The sequence below is a fragment of the Crassostrea angulata genome, chromosome 6 (assembly GCF_025612915.1).
Source record: "Crassostrea angulata isolate pt1a10 chromosome 6, ASM2561291v2, whole genome shotgun sequence".
In the NCBI taxonomy this organism is placed as follows: domain Eukaryota; kingdom Metazoa; phylum Mollusca; class Bivalvia; order Ostreida; family Ostreidae; genus Magallana; species Magallana angulata.
This window is the reverse complement of record NC_069116.1, coordinates 15,715,787-15,731,547: the sequence shown is the minus strand read 5'-3', so window position 1 is coordinate 15,731,547 and position 15,761 is coordinate 15,715,787. Positions and strand designations below refer to the sequence as shown.

At 34.0% G+C, this 15,761-nt stretch overlaps 1 protein-coding gene across 1 annotated transcript; it reads right to left on the bottom strand.

Annotated features, from left to right (window-relative positions):
* Positions 1 to 1,005: 1,005 nt before the first annotated feature.
* On the bottom strand, positions 1,006 to 15,628 carry LOC128187074 (solute carrier family 13 member 2-like). The gene is made up of 20 exons (XM_052857166.1): positions 15,440 to 15,628; positions 14,975 to 15,016; positions 14,682 to 14,848; positions 14,324 to 14,408; positions 14,087 to 14,213; positions 13,696 to 13,746; positions 13,457 to 13,584; positions 8,615 to 8,764; positions 8,021 to 8,136; positions 7,690 to 7,829; positions 7,228 to 7,327; positions 6,542 to 6,733; positions 5,612 to 5,731; positions 5,235 to 5,318; positions 4,776 to 4,880; positions 4,492 to 4,568; positions 4,226 to 4,350; positions 3,957 to 4,118; positions 3,648 to 3,785; positions 1,006 to 1,262 (listed from the first exon to the last, which is right to left on the bottom strand). The coding sequence occupies exons 1-20, from the start codon at positions 15,626 to 15,628 to the stop codon at positions 1,074 to 1,076; spliced, it is 2,487 nt and encodes an 828-aa protein (XP_052713126.1). The 3' UTR covers positions 1,006 to 1,073.
* Positions 15,629 to 15,761: the final 133 nt, after the last annotated feature.

Below are 15,761 nucleotides of genomic sequence, written 5' to 3'. Positions count from 1 at the left end.
TCCTCGCTCTAACGACTTCCTATAAAAGTACCAAGAGGAGGGGGTAAGGAAAGGTTTTGTTTTTGTAACAGGTTTTACTTGACTATAATAAACAAGCATCATGACAAGTGTTGTATAGTTATAGTGCCATTTCAGCGAGAGAGACCCCCCCCCCCCTTCGGAAAAATGTCTATATAGCAGTTTTTCCCTCAAGAAAAATGGCTACATGTATATAAACATAATTTCAATTAATGTTGGCTTCCACAATTGACCACGTAATCAATTAAATCACATGCATACAAATCAAGTTTCCTAATCAACAACAACATGTTAGTTGAGTGATATTAGTAACAACCAGAGTAACCAGAATCTGTACAGGATAGAATTACAAAACAAAAGACAAGAGTTACAGAAAATACGTATAGAGGATTACATATATATTTCTATATTCCCGAACTAACAATGTGAAATTGCATTTAGATTATTTTAAAAAACTCAAAATTGATAAAAATGAAAAAAAAAAGAAAATAAATAACAAAAACTAAAGAACTATAAAATATGATAAATATTAATCATAAAGCTACGATAAATCATTCCTCGAAAACTCTGATAATTCAGAAGATGCACATCTCTCTCTCTCATTCTTTCTATTTCTTTCTTTCTTTCATATTTTGACAATCTAATTCTAAATTGATCATATTCTAAAATATCTACGATATTTGAGTACATTAAGGAGATATGTTATAAAAGATGTCATTTTTAACAATATATCACTTCTCGGTCATTTGTTAACGGAAGTCTAGAAAAAGAAAATATTGATCCTCAAGAGTGAGGCGCACATAATCAATTAATAAAGTATGTATTGCATTTTTATAATAGCACATTAATGAAAAGATGACATAGCTTTTCCGCTTTTGATATGATAAACCCTTTAAAGTAAACATTTAACCATATCAGACCCAAAGTCATAAATATGTATATATTTTAACAAGAACAATGCAAGCTTTTCAGCTCAGGAGAGCAAAAATTTTGTAAATGATTTAATTTACCTATATATTCATAGTGATAATCTTTGATGCCACACAGTTATGACATCAAATTGTTGTGTATACATTTGTTGTACCATTATCGGGCAGACCAGTGCTTATTTCAATAGAAGTCTTCAAGAATTTCTCAGCCCAGTCAGGAAACTCGTCCAGCTTAAGGAGAGGAATCCCCCAGGTGTTCACGGCCACAGTTACAACCACAACACACAGAATGTTCAGAACAAACCCTACCTTCACCTTTAAAAGAAAGAAATTAAAGATTATCTCCAAGTATTTCGTGCTATAAATCTGCAAATCTGTTCAAAATATTTTTTGTGTTTATGTCAGATCTAAAAAAAAATTTCAAACTTTGTTTTACAATTTTGTAGAACTATCTGCTTTTAACATAAACAAGAGGCCAATTGGCCTTAACGGTCACCTGAGTAGCAGATAACCCATACACAAACTTGTCGAGGAGTCTCATATATCCATTTAATTCATAAGGTTTCATTCTGGAGTAGAAAAATTATAAATTTGTAATGACAACCACCTCCCTGTCTGAAATCTTTCAAAAAGAACTATGAAACCTATAATTTTGGCAAAAAAATTAAAGATCTTGTCTAAAAAATCATGAATTCAGTTTTCCTTTCAGGTGTGTGGGAGTAAAGAAGATAAATTTTTAACTTTATATGCATTAACACCTATACATCCATTTTGGCCCTACCCTAGGGTCAAAACCCATACTCCAGGGGAAATGAAAATTAAAATTTCAGTACAGGACTTCCTGGTAAACATAATTATAGGTCAGTTTTTAATACAGATGTGTGAGAATAGACAAGAAAAATTTTAAACATTATATGCATTTACACTATATTGACATATTGCCCCCCCCCCACCTCATGTCCTGAACCCCTGACCCAGAGGCCATGAATTTCACAATTTAGGTAGAGGAGTTAGTGGACATCATAACCATTTATTCAGTTTTTTGCCCACATGTGAAGAAGAGAAGAAGATTTTTTAAGATTTAAAACATTTTTACAATATGGCCATAATTGGCCCCACCCTAGAGCCTGAACCCCTAACAAAGGGGTCAAGAATTTTACAATTTTGGTAGAGGGCTTCATGGACGTTATAACCAGGCATTTAGTTTTTAACAAATATATATGGAAGTAGAGAAGAAGATTTTCTAAGATTTAATACATTTTTACTATATGGTCATATTGGCCCCACCCTAGAGCCTGAACCCATAACCCAGGGGTCATGAATTTCGCAATTTTAGTAGAGGGCTTCATGGACATCATAATCATGCATTTAGTTTTAAACAAATATATATATGGGAGTAAAGAAGAAATTTTTCTAAGATTTAATACATTTTTACTATATGGCCATATTGGCCCCACCCTAGAGCCTGAACCCCTGACCTAGGGGTCATTAATTTCACAATTTTGGTAGAACGCCTCATGGACAAAATAACCAGGCATTTAGTTTTAAACAAATATGTAAGGGAGTAGATAATAAGATTTTCTATGATTTAATACATTTTTACTATATGGCTATATTGGCCCCACCCTAGAGGCTGCACCCATGACCCAGGGGTCATGAATTTCACAATATTGGTAGAAGGCCTCATAGACATCATAATAATGCATTTAGTTTTTAACAAATATAAATGGGAGCAGAGAAGAAGATTTTCTAAGATTTAATATATTTTTACTATATGGTCATATTGGCCCCACCCTAGAGCCTGAACCCATAACCCAGGGGTCATGAATTTCGCAATTTTAGTAGAGGGCTTCATGGACATCATAATCATGCATTTAGTTTTAAACAAATATATATATGGGAGTAAAGAAGAAATTTTTCTAAGATTTAATACATTTTTACTATATGGCCATATTGGCCCCACCCTAGAGCCTGAACCCCTGACCTAGGGGTCATTAATTTCACAATTTTGGTAGAACGCCTCATGGACAAAATAACCAGGCATTTAGTTTTAAACAAATATGTAAGGGAGTAGATAATAAGATTTTCTATGATTTAATACATTTTTACTATATGGCTATATTGGCCCCACCCTAGAGGCTGCACCCATGACCCAGGGGTCATGAATTTCACAATATTGGTAGAAGGCCTCATAGACATCATAATAATGCATTTAGTTTTTAACAAATATAAATGGGAGCAGAGAAGAAGATTTTCTAAGATTTAATATATTTTTACTATATGGCCATATTGGCCCCACCCTAGAGCCTGAACCCCTGAACCAGAGGCCATGAATTTCACAATATTGGTAGAAGGCTTCATGGACATCATAACCATGCATTCAGTTTTTTTCCTCACGTGTGTGGAAGTAGAGAAGAAGAAATTTGAAAAATTGGCTTTTTTTGGGCATATTTGACCCTGCCCGTGGCACCCCAGGGGTGGTAGAGCCATGAATATCACAATTTAGATTCTTCTTACCATAGAGATGCTTCACACCAAAAATGGTAACGATTGGCCTGGTAGTCTTCAAGAAGACGTTAAAAATGTAAAATTGTTAACGCACGAAGCACGACGACGGACGAAGACCAATTGCATTAGGTCACCCGAGTGACTCAGGTGACCTAAAAATGAAACTGTGTGTCATTACTTTTCATCACCTACCATATCAATCACTTTCAGATACCCATAGGAAAAGGCAAGGGTATTTGGGGGCGTAGCAACAGGCAACATAAAGGCGAATGAGGTTGATATGGCAGAAGGTAACATGATATAGATGGGGTTCTTGTGTATTCCAATAGCCTAAAATGTGAAAAAATGCATTCATTTCCTGCAAAATATTTTTGTGTAGCAACAAAGAAACAAAAAAATCAAATATTATGAAAGAATTGGCCAAAGATAAGCACCGCCTAAATGTTCATTTAAAAAGTTCTTAATCGAATTAAAAAATCGATTTCTGCCCTTAAATCTTACAAGTTCGGCGAGGATGGGAAGAATCAGCGTGGAAATGGCGGTGTTACTCGTCACTTCCGTTGCAAATGACGATATCAAGGTAATTACAAATATCATCAACCAAGAATTTACATCTTTAAAAGCAGTCATTTGATCGGCAAGCCAAAGAGACAGCCCTGATTCCTAACAAAACAGTTTTAAATTTGAGCAAAAAGTATATTTCAACAATCAACTTTTAATCAAATGTTTCAGTCAGAATACTTTAAAAGGCTGTATCATGTAGTCCATACCGTACATGCTTTGGCTAAAGCAAATCCCCCGCCCAGCAAAAGAGTTATATTCCAAGGCATGCGCGCTGCAACCGTTTTCCAGTCTAGTAAACTTGGAATTTCCATGACGTCATCAAGAGGATTACCTGCAAAAATTGATTTTTGTCTCGACCTTCACTGGTGTCTGTTACCTCCGACATTAGTCGCTGCGGCACATATTTATCCTCATGAATACGTGTAAACATTGTTTGAAAATTAAGATTTGTAATTAAGAAGATGAAATTAACCCTTCTCTCTCTTTCTGCTGGGAAACATGAACAAACTGGTCATAATCATCACAGCAGGAACTGAATCTCCAATATACCTTGATGTAATTAATAAATGAAACAGTAAACCACAGCACATAACTTTTAACAATGTGAGTTAGCAATGCCTTGTTACATTTACAACACCTAATCTAATAAATGTGGTTTAAGGCCATCATAATGAATTATTAATATACATGTGTTACCCATGTTAGTAAGCAAATACGGAGTTTGTTCATCATTGCTTTTCTCTACAAAAAAATTACCCATCTTTGAAGAGAGAGCCCCAGCCAGGAATAAACTCTGGTTCCCGGGAAAACCATAAAAGGACTAACAAAATGAAGTGAAATAAGACGGCCTTCTCTGCAAATCTGTGATACGAAAAATGGTGTACAAAGCTGGTGAATTGAATGTCAAAAACTAATTTTAAAGTATTAAATTTTTAATATGCAAAAATGGCTGACAACAATTCTATTTAATGGACAATTAAAAATGAGTATGCCTTTGTTTCTGAAAATGGCTGTCAACAATTCTATTTAATGGACAATTGAAAATGAGTATGCCGTTGTTTCCAAAAAATGCTGTCAACAATTCTGTTTAATGAACAATTAAAAATGAGCACTAGTATGCCGTTGATTTTTTTTTTATCTTTTTCATTACATCCATTTTATAATACAAAAAATAGAAATTGTCTAAAAAAAATTTCCAAAATAATCTTATTTTACGTTATATGTCCGAGTTTGTTGTATTCCATTCTGATTACATCCTGCACTTGGGTAGAATCTTCTCTATAACAACTAAACAGTGGTCTGGAACAAGAATAATTTTGATACTAGTTAAAAACACATTATTTAAATTTTGTCTTTTATTTGTTTAAACATAATATCATTGCTAGATTATGTTTATAAAATGTGCTCGTGCATTGCAAAAGATGGGCTGTGTTAATTTTTTTTTTTTGAAAATTGATACATGTATATATGCATACGTCGTCAACGAAATGGAGAACTGGATTTGCATCTTGATGAAAAGCCTTTTTTTCTTAAAGTATAATCTTGTCCTCTCTTTACTAAATTATGTTTGAATGCATCTGCACAATACTTACTTAACTCCAAAGAAATATATCTGAAGAACCAGCCACGATATAAAGCACGATATCAGAGCCAGAGGAAACCCGAACATGAACCAGGATGTGAAGGTGACAATCGATTGTCCATTAGACAGCCTGGTCAATAAAACGAAAGCTTTTAGTTTAACAAGTATGTTTTATATATATATATATATATATATATATATATATATATATATATATATATATATATATATATATATATATATATATATATATATACACACCCAATAATCTTTAATTGTTTTTTTTAATGACCTTCTTAATTGTAAAAATTGTCCACAGAACCCCTCCAGCCTTTTCACAATGCAAAATTCTACAATCCAATAGTTATAAGATACATACTCTGTTATAATTATTTCTTTCGATATACACTGAGAGCAATATGTTAATTTATTTTCATACTTCAATGAACAACATATCTTTTATTGGCATAGAAAAAATATATTAAGGATATCACTGGCGAAGATAATCATAACTTTGCACCGTTTACTATAGGGTACAACAGAATAAAAAGTAAAATGAAGCAATATCCTTTTTTATTTTCTAAAATAAAAAATGTATATAGTAAGAAGATGAGCACGTCGTAAATGAAATTGGTACGATATTTTTTGCAATTCAAATAAAATGTATGTCTTAATAAGGTGTTTTTCTTATACAATATGTATACTCTTTTTTCATAAAACTTTTATTAGCCATTTTCAAATGTTGCTAAAAGTATTATTTTACTTTTAAAAAAAACAAGTTTTAAATCTATATTTTTAAAATCAAGTATTATGTGAGAAACACATAACAGTTGTCTTATTATGTATATGGTAATAAAAAAAAACCCAAATTTTAGGGATATAATACAAAAAAGGATTTCTTACAAAATAAATATAGGAATGCTGAAAGTGAAAGACTTACAAGTCCGCCAGTCCTTTCATCACTAGATTAGGACCCGTACCGGTCAGGGTTCCAATTCCGCCACAGTTTGCTGCATAACAGATACTCAGGCAAAACGCTTTAGCCAGCTTCTTAGAAGGAGGGTCTAAACTCTCAAAGTCAAAACTGTATTCAGATTCCTTCTTTTCTGTTTTTACAACTGCATTGCTGTTTCTGAATTTTAATAAAAGTATCGCCCTTGTTATAAGATGAAGGATACGTCAGATGGTTTGATTATTTAAAAATCGGAAAACAACGATCAGTCTAGCACACGTTTCTTCAAAAAAGGTCGTTGCTGATAGATACATATATATTTACGCTACTGGTTCGATTTTCTTAGCAAGCATATAAAGGAACCAATCGGGATATGCCATTAGGCTGCAAACGTTGTACAAATATTTATTAAAATGTCAGATACTTAATTTTAACAATAGAAATCTTTTTGTATAAAGAGAGAGACCAACTGGCATAGTTTGAGAGAGGCGTAGGTTGTCGTCAGTGGCGACTTTTGTTGCACGACCTCATTTGTCCTCTGTTACACAAAGAGGATCAGTAAGTACAAGTAAGTCATTTCATATAACACTGTGTTAATACATGTTTATTGAAAATATCAAGTTTTACATTTATTGTGTACGTGTACATGTGTCACCATTTCATTTCAACCTTACTTAGTTTTCATGGAACCATTCTGATGATTGTTTTCGTCTCTGCATTCGATACAAACGCCGTCTTTTTCTAATAAGGCCTCTGTCACAGGTTTATCAATACCTTAAAAAGAGAAAAGCTATCTCCGTAAATAACTGGTACACATTAATTGTTGTGTGTAAAAAAAAAACACACATGAAATTGGCATATCTATCATGTATTGTGCCTAAATTTTAGTCACATATTTTGCTTGACCTGGAGTCTACCTTTATTTCAAACACAACTTTGCCTCGCATTGATTCCTCTGAAGCATTTCTCAAATATCATTAAAGTCTCTACACTTGATTCAAAGTAGAAATATTCACACATATTTCCTTCAAATTCACAAAATTAAGAAAGATACTGATACATAATCATTTGTAAAATACAACACTTTGACCCAAAAATTCATTCCCTATTTACATGTATCATGTACAGAAATTAACCTTCTTTGCTCTCTTTATGTTTAGTCTCCATGAGCTGGACGAGGACAGCTTGTGCTATGGGAATCATCATGGCAGTTGTAGCAGTGTTGCTTATCCACATGGACAAGAAACACGTGATCAGCATGAAACCCAGCATCAACCTGCAAGAACAGGAACGTTTAGTTACAAATTAAACAAGTAATTTGTCAAAGTGTGGTTTTATTTGACAATACAATCTGCCTTACTAAAGTAATTTGGTTTTGCATTGCCTTTCAAAATATATTTTCAAAAACAGACGTTTTCCAAGATGAAACGTCCTGTACGCAAAAATAAATGTAAGTTTTACACACACCATTTTGGTTGGGATCCCATTGAGAGGAGCAGCCTCAGAGCAATCCGTTTATGTACATTCCATTTTTCTATGGCTATGGCTACACTGAGTCCACCAATCATAACAAAGGTAATATTCTGTAAGTAAGTTTAAAAAGCATCGACAATTCGACATCAATGCAGAAACCATATCACTATCTATACAAAGACAAAGGGAAAGAGGGAGAGAGAATGTAAATTTTATATTTATTGCAATCTAATTAGATTGATGCTTATTGTTGATTTAATTCAAATATAATTGAAATATATTCAGAGTATCTCTGACTTGAACAGTTCGACATTTATGACTTCCTCAATGAGTTATGAATTACGTGTACCTTACTTTTAGAATTATGGAAGATCTTTTGTAAAAGGTTATCTATGACGAGTAATTCAAGAGACAATTAAAATGTTGTTCATTGTTTTTGTACTTATGAAACACATGTGTGTATTGAAAAAATAACACATTCAACACTATTGTGCGCAAACCAATTACGAAAGCAAAAGCTTGTAGTTTAAGTCTGAAATTGTAAGCATCCTTTTAATGACAGTCTCTCCATTTTCCAGTCTTACTTACATTCGTGTATGTGGACGCCAGCGTCTTGACCTTGCTGACCCCCAACAACGGAAACAAAAATATGGGTAAAAGGGCGGTCACTGCTAAAGGTAGTGCCTCAGTGATCCAAAATATGGCCATCAAAAGGAGACCATAGGCGCAGTTTCCCATCTACAGAAAAATAATCATATCGTCTCACAATCAAATTATCGTTCAATTATTAATTATCAGTAAATGTACTTTTTATTAAGTCTCCCAAACGAAGTTTGGAGACATTGGAGACATTGTTTTTGTACGGTTCTTCTTTTTCCTCTTTCCAGCTCTGAAAGTATCAGTCCGTCGCGTTTCTCAGAGATGGCTGAACAGAATTGTACAAAACTCTAGGATACGATAGGACTGCATATCTAGATATGCACACTGGTTTGATTTTTCTCATTTCGGGTTGACCAACCACTTTTCTGGGGGTCAAAAGGTCGTGGGGTCTAACAATGAACCTATTGGGGAAAATCGTAGACTCTATTGTAAATGGTTATAACTTGAAAACGAACAAAGATAATAATATAGGGTTTGCATAATCATATATTAACTGTTAAAGGCAATATATAGGGTTTATTAGATCTGACCCCTGGGGTCATCCCCACCCCCACCCCCAGGAATCCCAGGAATTGGAAATGACCATTTATCACAGAAACTTGTAGAATCCTGACCCCTAATCCATATATATTCTTGTCCCATGTGTTAAGGGGCATCAAATGATATGTAGGTCGTGGGCCCAGGGGGTGGTCCTGACCCCCCTAAAACAATTGCAGCTTCTCGGGCCTTTCCTGCAAGCTCGGAAAAACATCGCGAATGTATTACCTAGGCGTCCATGATAACCCCCCTTTTTATAGAACTTGATATTGATACAACATATTTTACGATCTGTTGAAATGTGGGCTATACTTCATTAAAGTAAACGATATACACTAAAATATAACACAAAAGCGACATAAAAGACTGTCTAGCCGATACTTATTTTAATGGGAAGCGACTCCATTTTGTATAAAATTCTAACATCCGGTGATGTTAATACATTCGAGGTGTTTTTCCGAGCCTGCCAGAAAGGCCCGAGAAGTTGCGATTGCCCCCTCAAACAGGAAGTCCCAAAAAATTTGAAAACGGTCGAGATCCCCACCCCATTCTTGTTCCTTGTGTTAAGGGGCATCAAATGGTATATAGGTCATGGGCCCCGGTGTGGTCCTGACCCCCTCAAACAGAAAGTGCCCGAATATCTTGAAAACGGTCGAAATCCCCACCCCTAAACCATATATATTCTTGTTCCTTGTGTTAAGGGGAACCACATGGTATGTAGGTCATGGCCCCTGGGGGTGGTCCTGACCCCCTTAAACAGGAAGTGCCCGAATATCTTGAAAACGGTCGAGATCCCCATCCCTTAACCATATATATTCTTGTTCCTTGGCTCGTGTTGGTTCACCTGATATATAGTAAAGGACCCCTGGGGAACATCATGAAACATCAGAAATTTCTAAATCTTTTTGTCTGTAAAGTTTGACCCATGTGGGTTATCCCTTCTCCCAATGATTGTCTCGTACGTTTGGGAGACTTTATAATCGCCCCGATTGTAATTACATCTTGTTTCCTTTTGTGTTTCCATTTGTCAAAATCACACTTAATAGACAATGTTGCCAAGGATTATAGCTTTGAATCAGTTGTTGTTTTTTTAAAAAAGAGTGCCCTTGGGAACTGACGATAACTCTGCAAGGCATCATTAAGAAAACAAGCTTGAGGTAAGTAAATAATTCAGATAATATTCACTAGATGTTTAAATGAATCAGAGCGTGAATTTTCTAATTGCAAGCAGGTTTTGGTTAATTTCTTATTTAATACATTGCATGAAAGCTTGTCAAACTGTAAACTAAGCACAAACCTGAGACTGCAATGCAATAGGCAAAGGAAGCAACAAAATAGGACTTGTCAGAAAAATAATTTTCCTGAAGTTTCTCCTTATGAACAGCCTTAAACCTCCCATGGTTGTTGGTCAATGCTGTGGTCTGTCTTTGACGCTCTGAAGTGTTAATCTCACTAATTAAGCCTCTTGCTTATTCATCGACATATACTAGTATACCAAGTCTAGCCAAACTCATAGTTGACATTAACCATCTGACAAGTTTAGACGTATATCATGGCCTGGGTTTGCTCATGGACGAGATGTTGAATAAATTAATATTAAATATCTGTGGGTTTTCTATTTCCATTTATTCAACAACAGATTTATGACGACAATTCTGACCAGCAGCTGTATTTACTGTTTAAATAAGATTTTCATTCTTATTACAAAGGCTTTCTTAATCGATGGCGATCTTCATAAAAACCACCAATTTTCGACAAACCCAAAACAGTATATCCTTGTGTAATATTATGTCCGGATGAATGAGACAGATGGAGGTCAAATTTGTAAAGATGCCTTAAAAATCCGTTCTAGATAGTGTCTGAATAATTGGCCTTCGGGTAAAAGAAATTATACTGTATATATTATTCGTGAGTAACAAAGACAAATTTTTGGCTTTTAGAAATCATGCTTCAGATCAAGAAAACAGGATTATTGTCAGTGGAGCATTTAGTAGATACGAGTATGTATCTATATGTAAAATATAAAAAAATTAAGTTAAATGATAGATATTTTACCACTTTTCTGTTTAATGCTGGTTTTAAAAGAAGAGAAAACAATGTCCCACTTGAATAACAATTTTTGTGTGAATTTTTGAATGTGTTGTATTCTTTTCTGAAATAAAACTGTTATTTTCAGTTTCAGACAGATCCTTCTTCCGAGTATAATGACTAATACCAAGCATATTTGAAACTAAATAAAAGCATTCTTTAAGGATATTCTGCATGTTCCTCAAGTGATAATACTATATTGGTTAAGGGGTAAAAGTTAAACAGTCTTATGCTTTTGATATGAGAACGCTTCCAAGCGTAAATAATATCACTTTTTGTAGATGTGGAGTTTTTTTTTAAAAGATTTTGAGATATATTCCTATATAATTGTATTATCTTGACATAAAATTATTGGTCTAGGGTCACAAATGCCCATATGCATCCTATATATTTCTTGGGAGCAAAATTTTTCTTCTATTTTATCCCAATGGGAGCCAATAGTTGTTTATTCTAATATACGCTATACTACGATATTTATATTGTTTTATCATAAACTAGTACCCTAGCTCCAGTAAAGTAGAGCTAAGGTAGTACTACATATCCGTGAAATTCGTTTTTTGAATATTTTCTCAAATACACAAACTAATGAAAAAGTATTTATATAAGTTACTCTCAGTTTTACACATTATAAATAACACCTCTAGTGAAAATGAGATATCACGTACATGTATTTTGAACAATAAAAAAACTTCATTTTATTGGCGTTCATATATTCTTTATGAATATTAACCTTCTACCATTAAAGAATTCTCTAGTATTACAAAACATGTATTAGTTCAATTACATGTAATTTATTAACGACATTATAGTAAAGCAACATAAAATTCCCGGAAAGTTGTCATATTTCAACTCTTTTTAAATGCCGATACATCACCTTGTGTCATTACTTCTACAACTAAGCCTTGTGTATCCAGTAGGGAGGCCTATACCAAATTGTAAGATGCAGTACTCCTGGTATATGGGTTCTTCGAATAGAGTAATTTTAGCTCACTAAGATAGTCGGGGAGATTATGCTACATGCTATACCGTCGGTGTTAATGCCCAGCTTTGTTTTAGTATGTCCTATATTAATTTTTTACTGATCTTTTGCCAAACTTGCTTGGGTGCTGCATTGGAAATACGCAAGGTCTTAAAGTTTGTACAAGCTTGACATTATGTATCCATTCTGTCCATGTGTCCCTCATAAACACAAAACCTTCATTCATTTAAAATTTTATTAATTAAAACTTGTTAATAATCATATAACATTGTAATAGTGTAGAAATTATTTTGTATAAAAGAAAATAACAAATCATCTACATGTATAAATAAATATGTGTAATCATAGTACCCCTTTTGATTACTTTATTGTATATAGTTGATATGTGTTGTAAATAATATCTTTGGAACTATATAGTAAAAGTTAGATCATATAAGAGCATTTGATTATAGCACCAATTATTGTAATAAATCATACTTGAATAAAATTCCCACAAACAATAACAATAATATCAATCTTTATCATTGAACAACAACCTATATATCAATGTCTGAACAACGACATTAATGCTGTGTCTGTCTAGTACCAGGGTAGGTGGTTGATATCCACATTGCCCCCACACAGAATGACCCCCACATTTCTGAGGGTGGGGTCCATAGCGGCCAATCTCTCTGACATCACAGCAGCAACTCCTGCCCCAGAGGCTGGCTCTATCACTAGCTGTCAAAATAAAATTAACAGACATATAATCTACATCACTTCACAGTAGTTAATTGATCATATTTTTTATTTTATTTAGCTTTTAAATTTTTAAAACAAGAAATTCTTCCCTTTCATGATTTGTGTGATCTTACAAACCATATAGATAATATACACAATACAGTTAAACAGACCTTCATTCTCTCAAAGACAAACTTCATTGCTTTAACAATGTCCTCATCTTTCTACAATAAAAACAAAACAAAACATATTAGTTAAGATTTTGTTTATAAAAAGAATAGATTAACCCGTTAAACCTATTTTATTTCATCAAATTCATTCAACTATCATCTCTGAGATTTCAGATAAAAAATCCCAAACCAAAATTACTTTCAATAAACTGGTGGAAAAAATTTCATAGATTCTTTTGTTAATGTACACTCAAACGAGTGATATATTTCCCTTACCACAGAGAAGACCTCTTTCTCTACAAGCTCGAGGATGATTGGCCACGTCAGTTCTCCCAGCTGTTGCAGTCTGATGCCATCAGCAATGGTGTTCAGAAATCTTGGAGGGTTTGGCCAAAGCCTTTCTCCTGGAATTGTTTACACAGAATTATAACCTCTTGCAAGACCTAGAGAGTGTACAGATACATGTACTTGTTATTTGTCAATCAGAATTAATGCATTTATTGCCAAGATGTTACCTGCTCTAAGACATTCTTCACACATCTTCCCTTCTACTTCAACCATGAACACTAGAAAAGAGAAAAAAAAAACTTTTATGATTTAAAAAAAAAAAAAATGGGTACCTGTAAGTTAATTCTAGACAACAAAAGAGATGTATACTACCTAAGACAACCTGCACTTTCTTTAATGCAGCAATTTTGAACGGAAGTTAATAATACTGTATGTGCATGAATAATCAGATCTAGAGGGAAAGGGGGCCCAGAGTTCCCAACCCCCTTTTTGAAAACCCAAACAAACAAAATGGTCCTTTGGACCTCCCCCCCCCCCCCCCCAAAAAAAAATATCTTGATCCGCATATTACAAGATATCCCAATTGATTGACATAATTGCTACAGCAGCAATACTGACCTTTTATATCTGGTTTGATGGTTTTAGCTGCTATTGCTATCCCTGAGGTCATTCCCCCACCGCTAACTGGAACCAAGATGGCATCCAGATCTGGAACTTGTTTCAAAAACTCTACTGCTATTGTACCCTAAAATTCATTAACTTGAAAATAAAATCATATTAAAAATTAACTTTGAGCAGAGTTTAGAAATGATATATCTTGCTTTTTTTTTTTAACCATAAGTCTACCAGTATTACCTGTCCTCCGATAACATCATTGTGATCATACGGTGGAATGATGGTGTAGCCACGCTCTTTGGCCACTCTCTCACACGTCCCTTGTCTGCAAATTAACATGAGTTTGAGGAATTAAACTATGCTAAATCCAATCAATGCTTTCAGTTTCATCCAACTAAGAGAATCAACATACGGTAACATATTAGAAAACTATATAGCTAAAGTTATTTAAGGTAACTCTTCCATTTTAAGACCACTCTCCAGATGCCAATTATGATGAAACAGAGACTGCCTTATTGTTTGTCCAATCATATGGCTGTCAATCTGTATGTTTATCTGTCCATCTTTCGAAAGAATCTACATGAATGCATGCACATACCTGTCAGCTGGAGTGGGCTCACAAAACACTAATTCTGCACCATAGCCTTCTATAGCCTGGGATTTGATCTTTGGTGAGTTGTTTGGCACCACCACACTACACTTAATGTTGGCTGTCTTGGCAGCCCAGGCCAAGGCCTGTCCATGATTTCCACTGCTGTGGGTTACCTGTATTCAGGTGAGCAAAGAGAAATGTCATTTAATTTTATAATTTTTTTATTTTCCTTTTCTTTCACTAATGATCGAGATTCAATTACTATTGTTGTATGAATGATAAACTTTTAATATACATACAACTCCTCTGACATCTGGATTGCTTGATTTCAATGATATAACCTATTAATGAAAAGTGTCACATTATACAATTAATAATTTCAAAGTCAATTAATTAAAGGCAGTGAAATTGTTGTTGCAAAATTCTCCTAAAAAAAAAAAATCAGCCAACTTATTTAATGCTACGGCATCACATATATATATATACAAAATATGTTTATTTCGAAATCAGTATGCAGAATTTTAAGCAAAAAAAAAAAAAATTCAGCAAAAATCATTCAAAAATTTATGATGAAAAAGAGACTGCCTTATTGTTTGTCCAATCATATGGCTGTCAATCTGTATATCAATCTGTCCATCTTTCGAAAGAATCTACATGAATGCATGCACATACCTGTCAGCAAAAATTATGTTTCACAAAATAAATCTTCAAAAATCTTTAAAAAGTCATGTTTAACTGTTTAATATAATCATGATAATACTTGCTGCATTCAATGCCCCTCTGGCTTTAAAAGAGCCTGTCTTTTGCAGATTTTCTGCTTTAATGAACACATTCCTTCCAACGATTGAATCAAGGGTAGAACTTGTAAAGTACGGTGTAAAATGAATGTACGGTGAAATCCTTTCATGTGCTTTTTTGATGTCCGAAAGTGCAATCTTTATACGGCTTGTCATATTGCTCTCTACCCTCCTTTCACATTCCCTTACTTAGAGTTATGGCCCTTTGTAGGAAGTCCATCGGGATCGAACTGATGGACAATCTCTTTCGTTTTGTTGAAAAGCAATTCTGGTATTTTAAATGTGAAAG

What these genes read in the sequence shown, in the direction of transcription:
- LOC128187074 (XM_052857166.1), bottom strand. Translation starts at nt 15,628, where the DNA reads ATGACAAGCCGTATAAAGATTGCACTTTCGGACATCAAAAAAGCACAT. An exon ending in CCAGAGGGGCATTGAATGCA is followed by an intron (nt 15,017 to 15,439) that starts GCAAGTATTATC and finishes TTTCATTAATAG; the next exon opens with GTTATATCATTGAAATCAAG. An exon ending in TTCCCATCCTCGCCGAACTT is followed by an intron (nt 3,786 to 3,956) that starts GTAAGATTTAAG and finishes TTCACATTTTAG; the next exon opens with GCTATTGGAATACACAAGAA.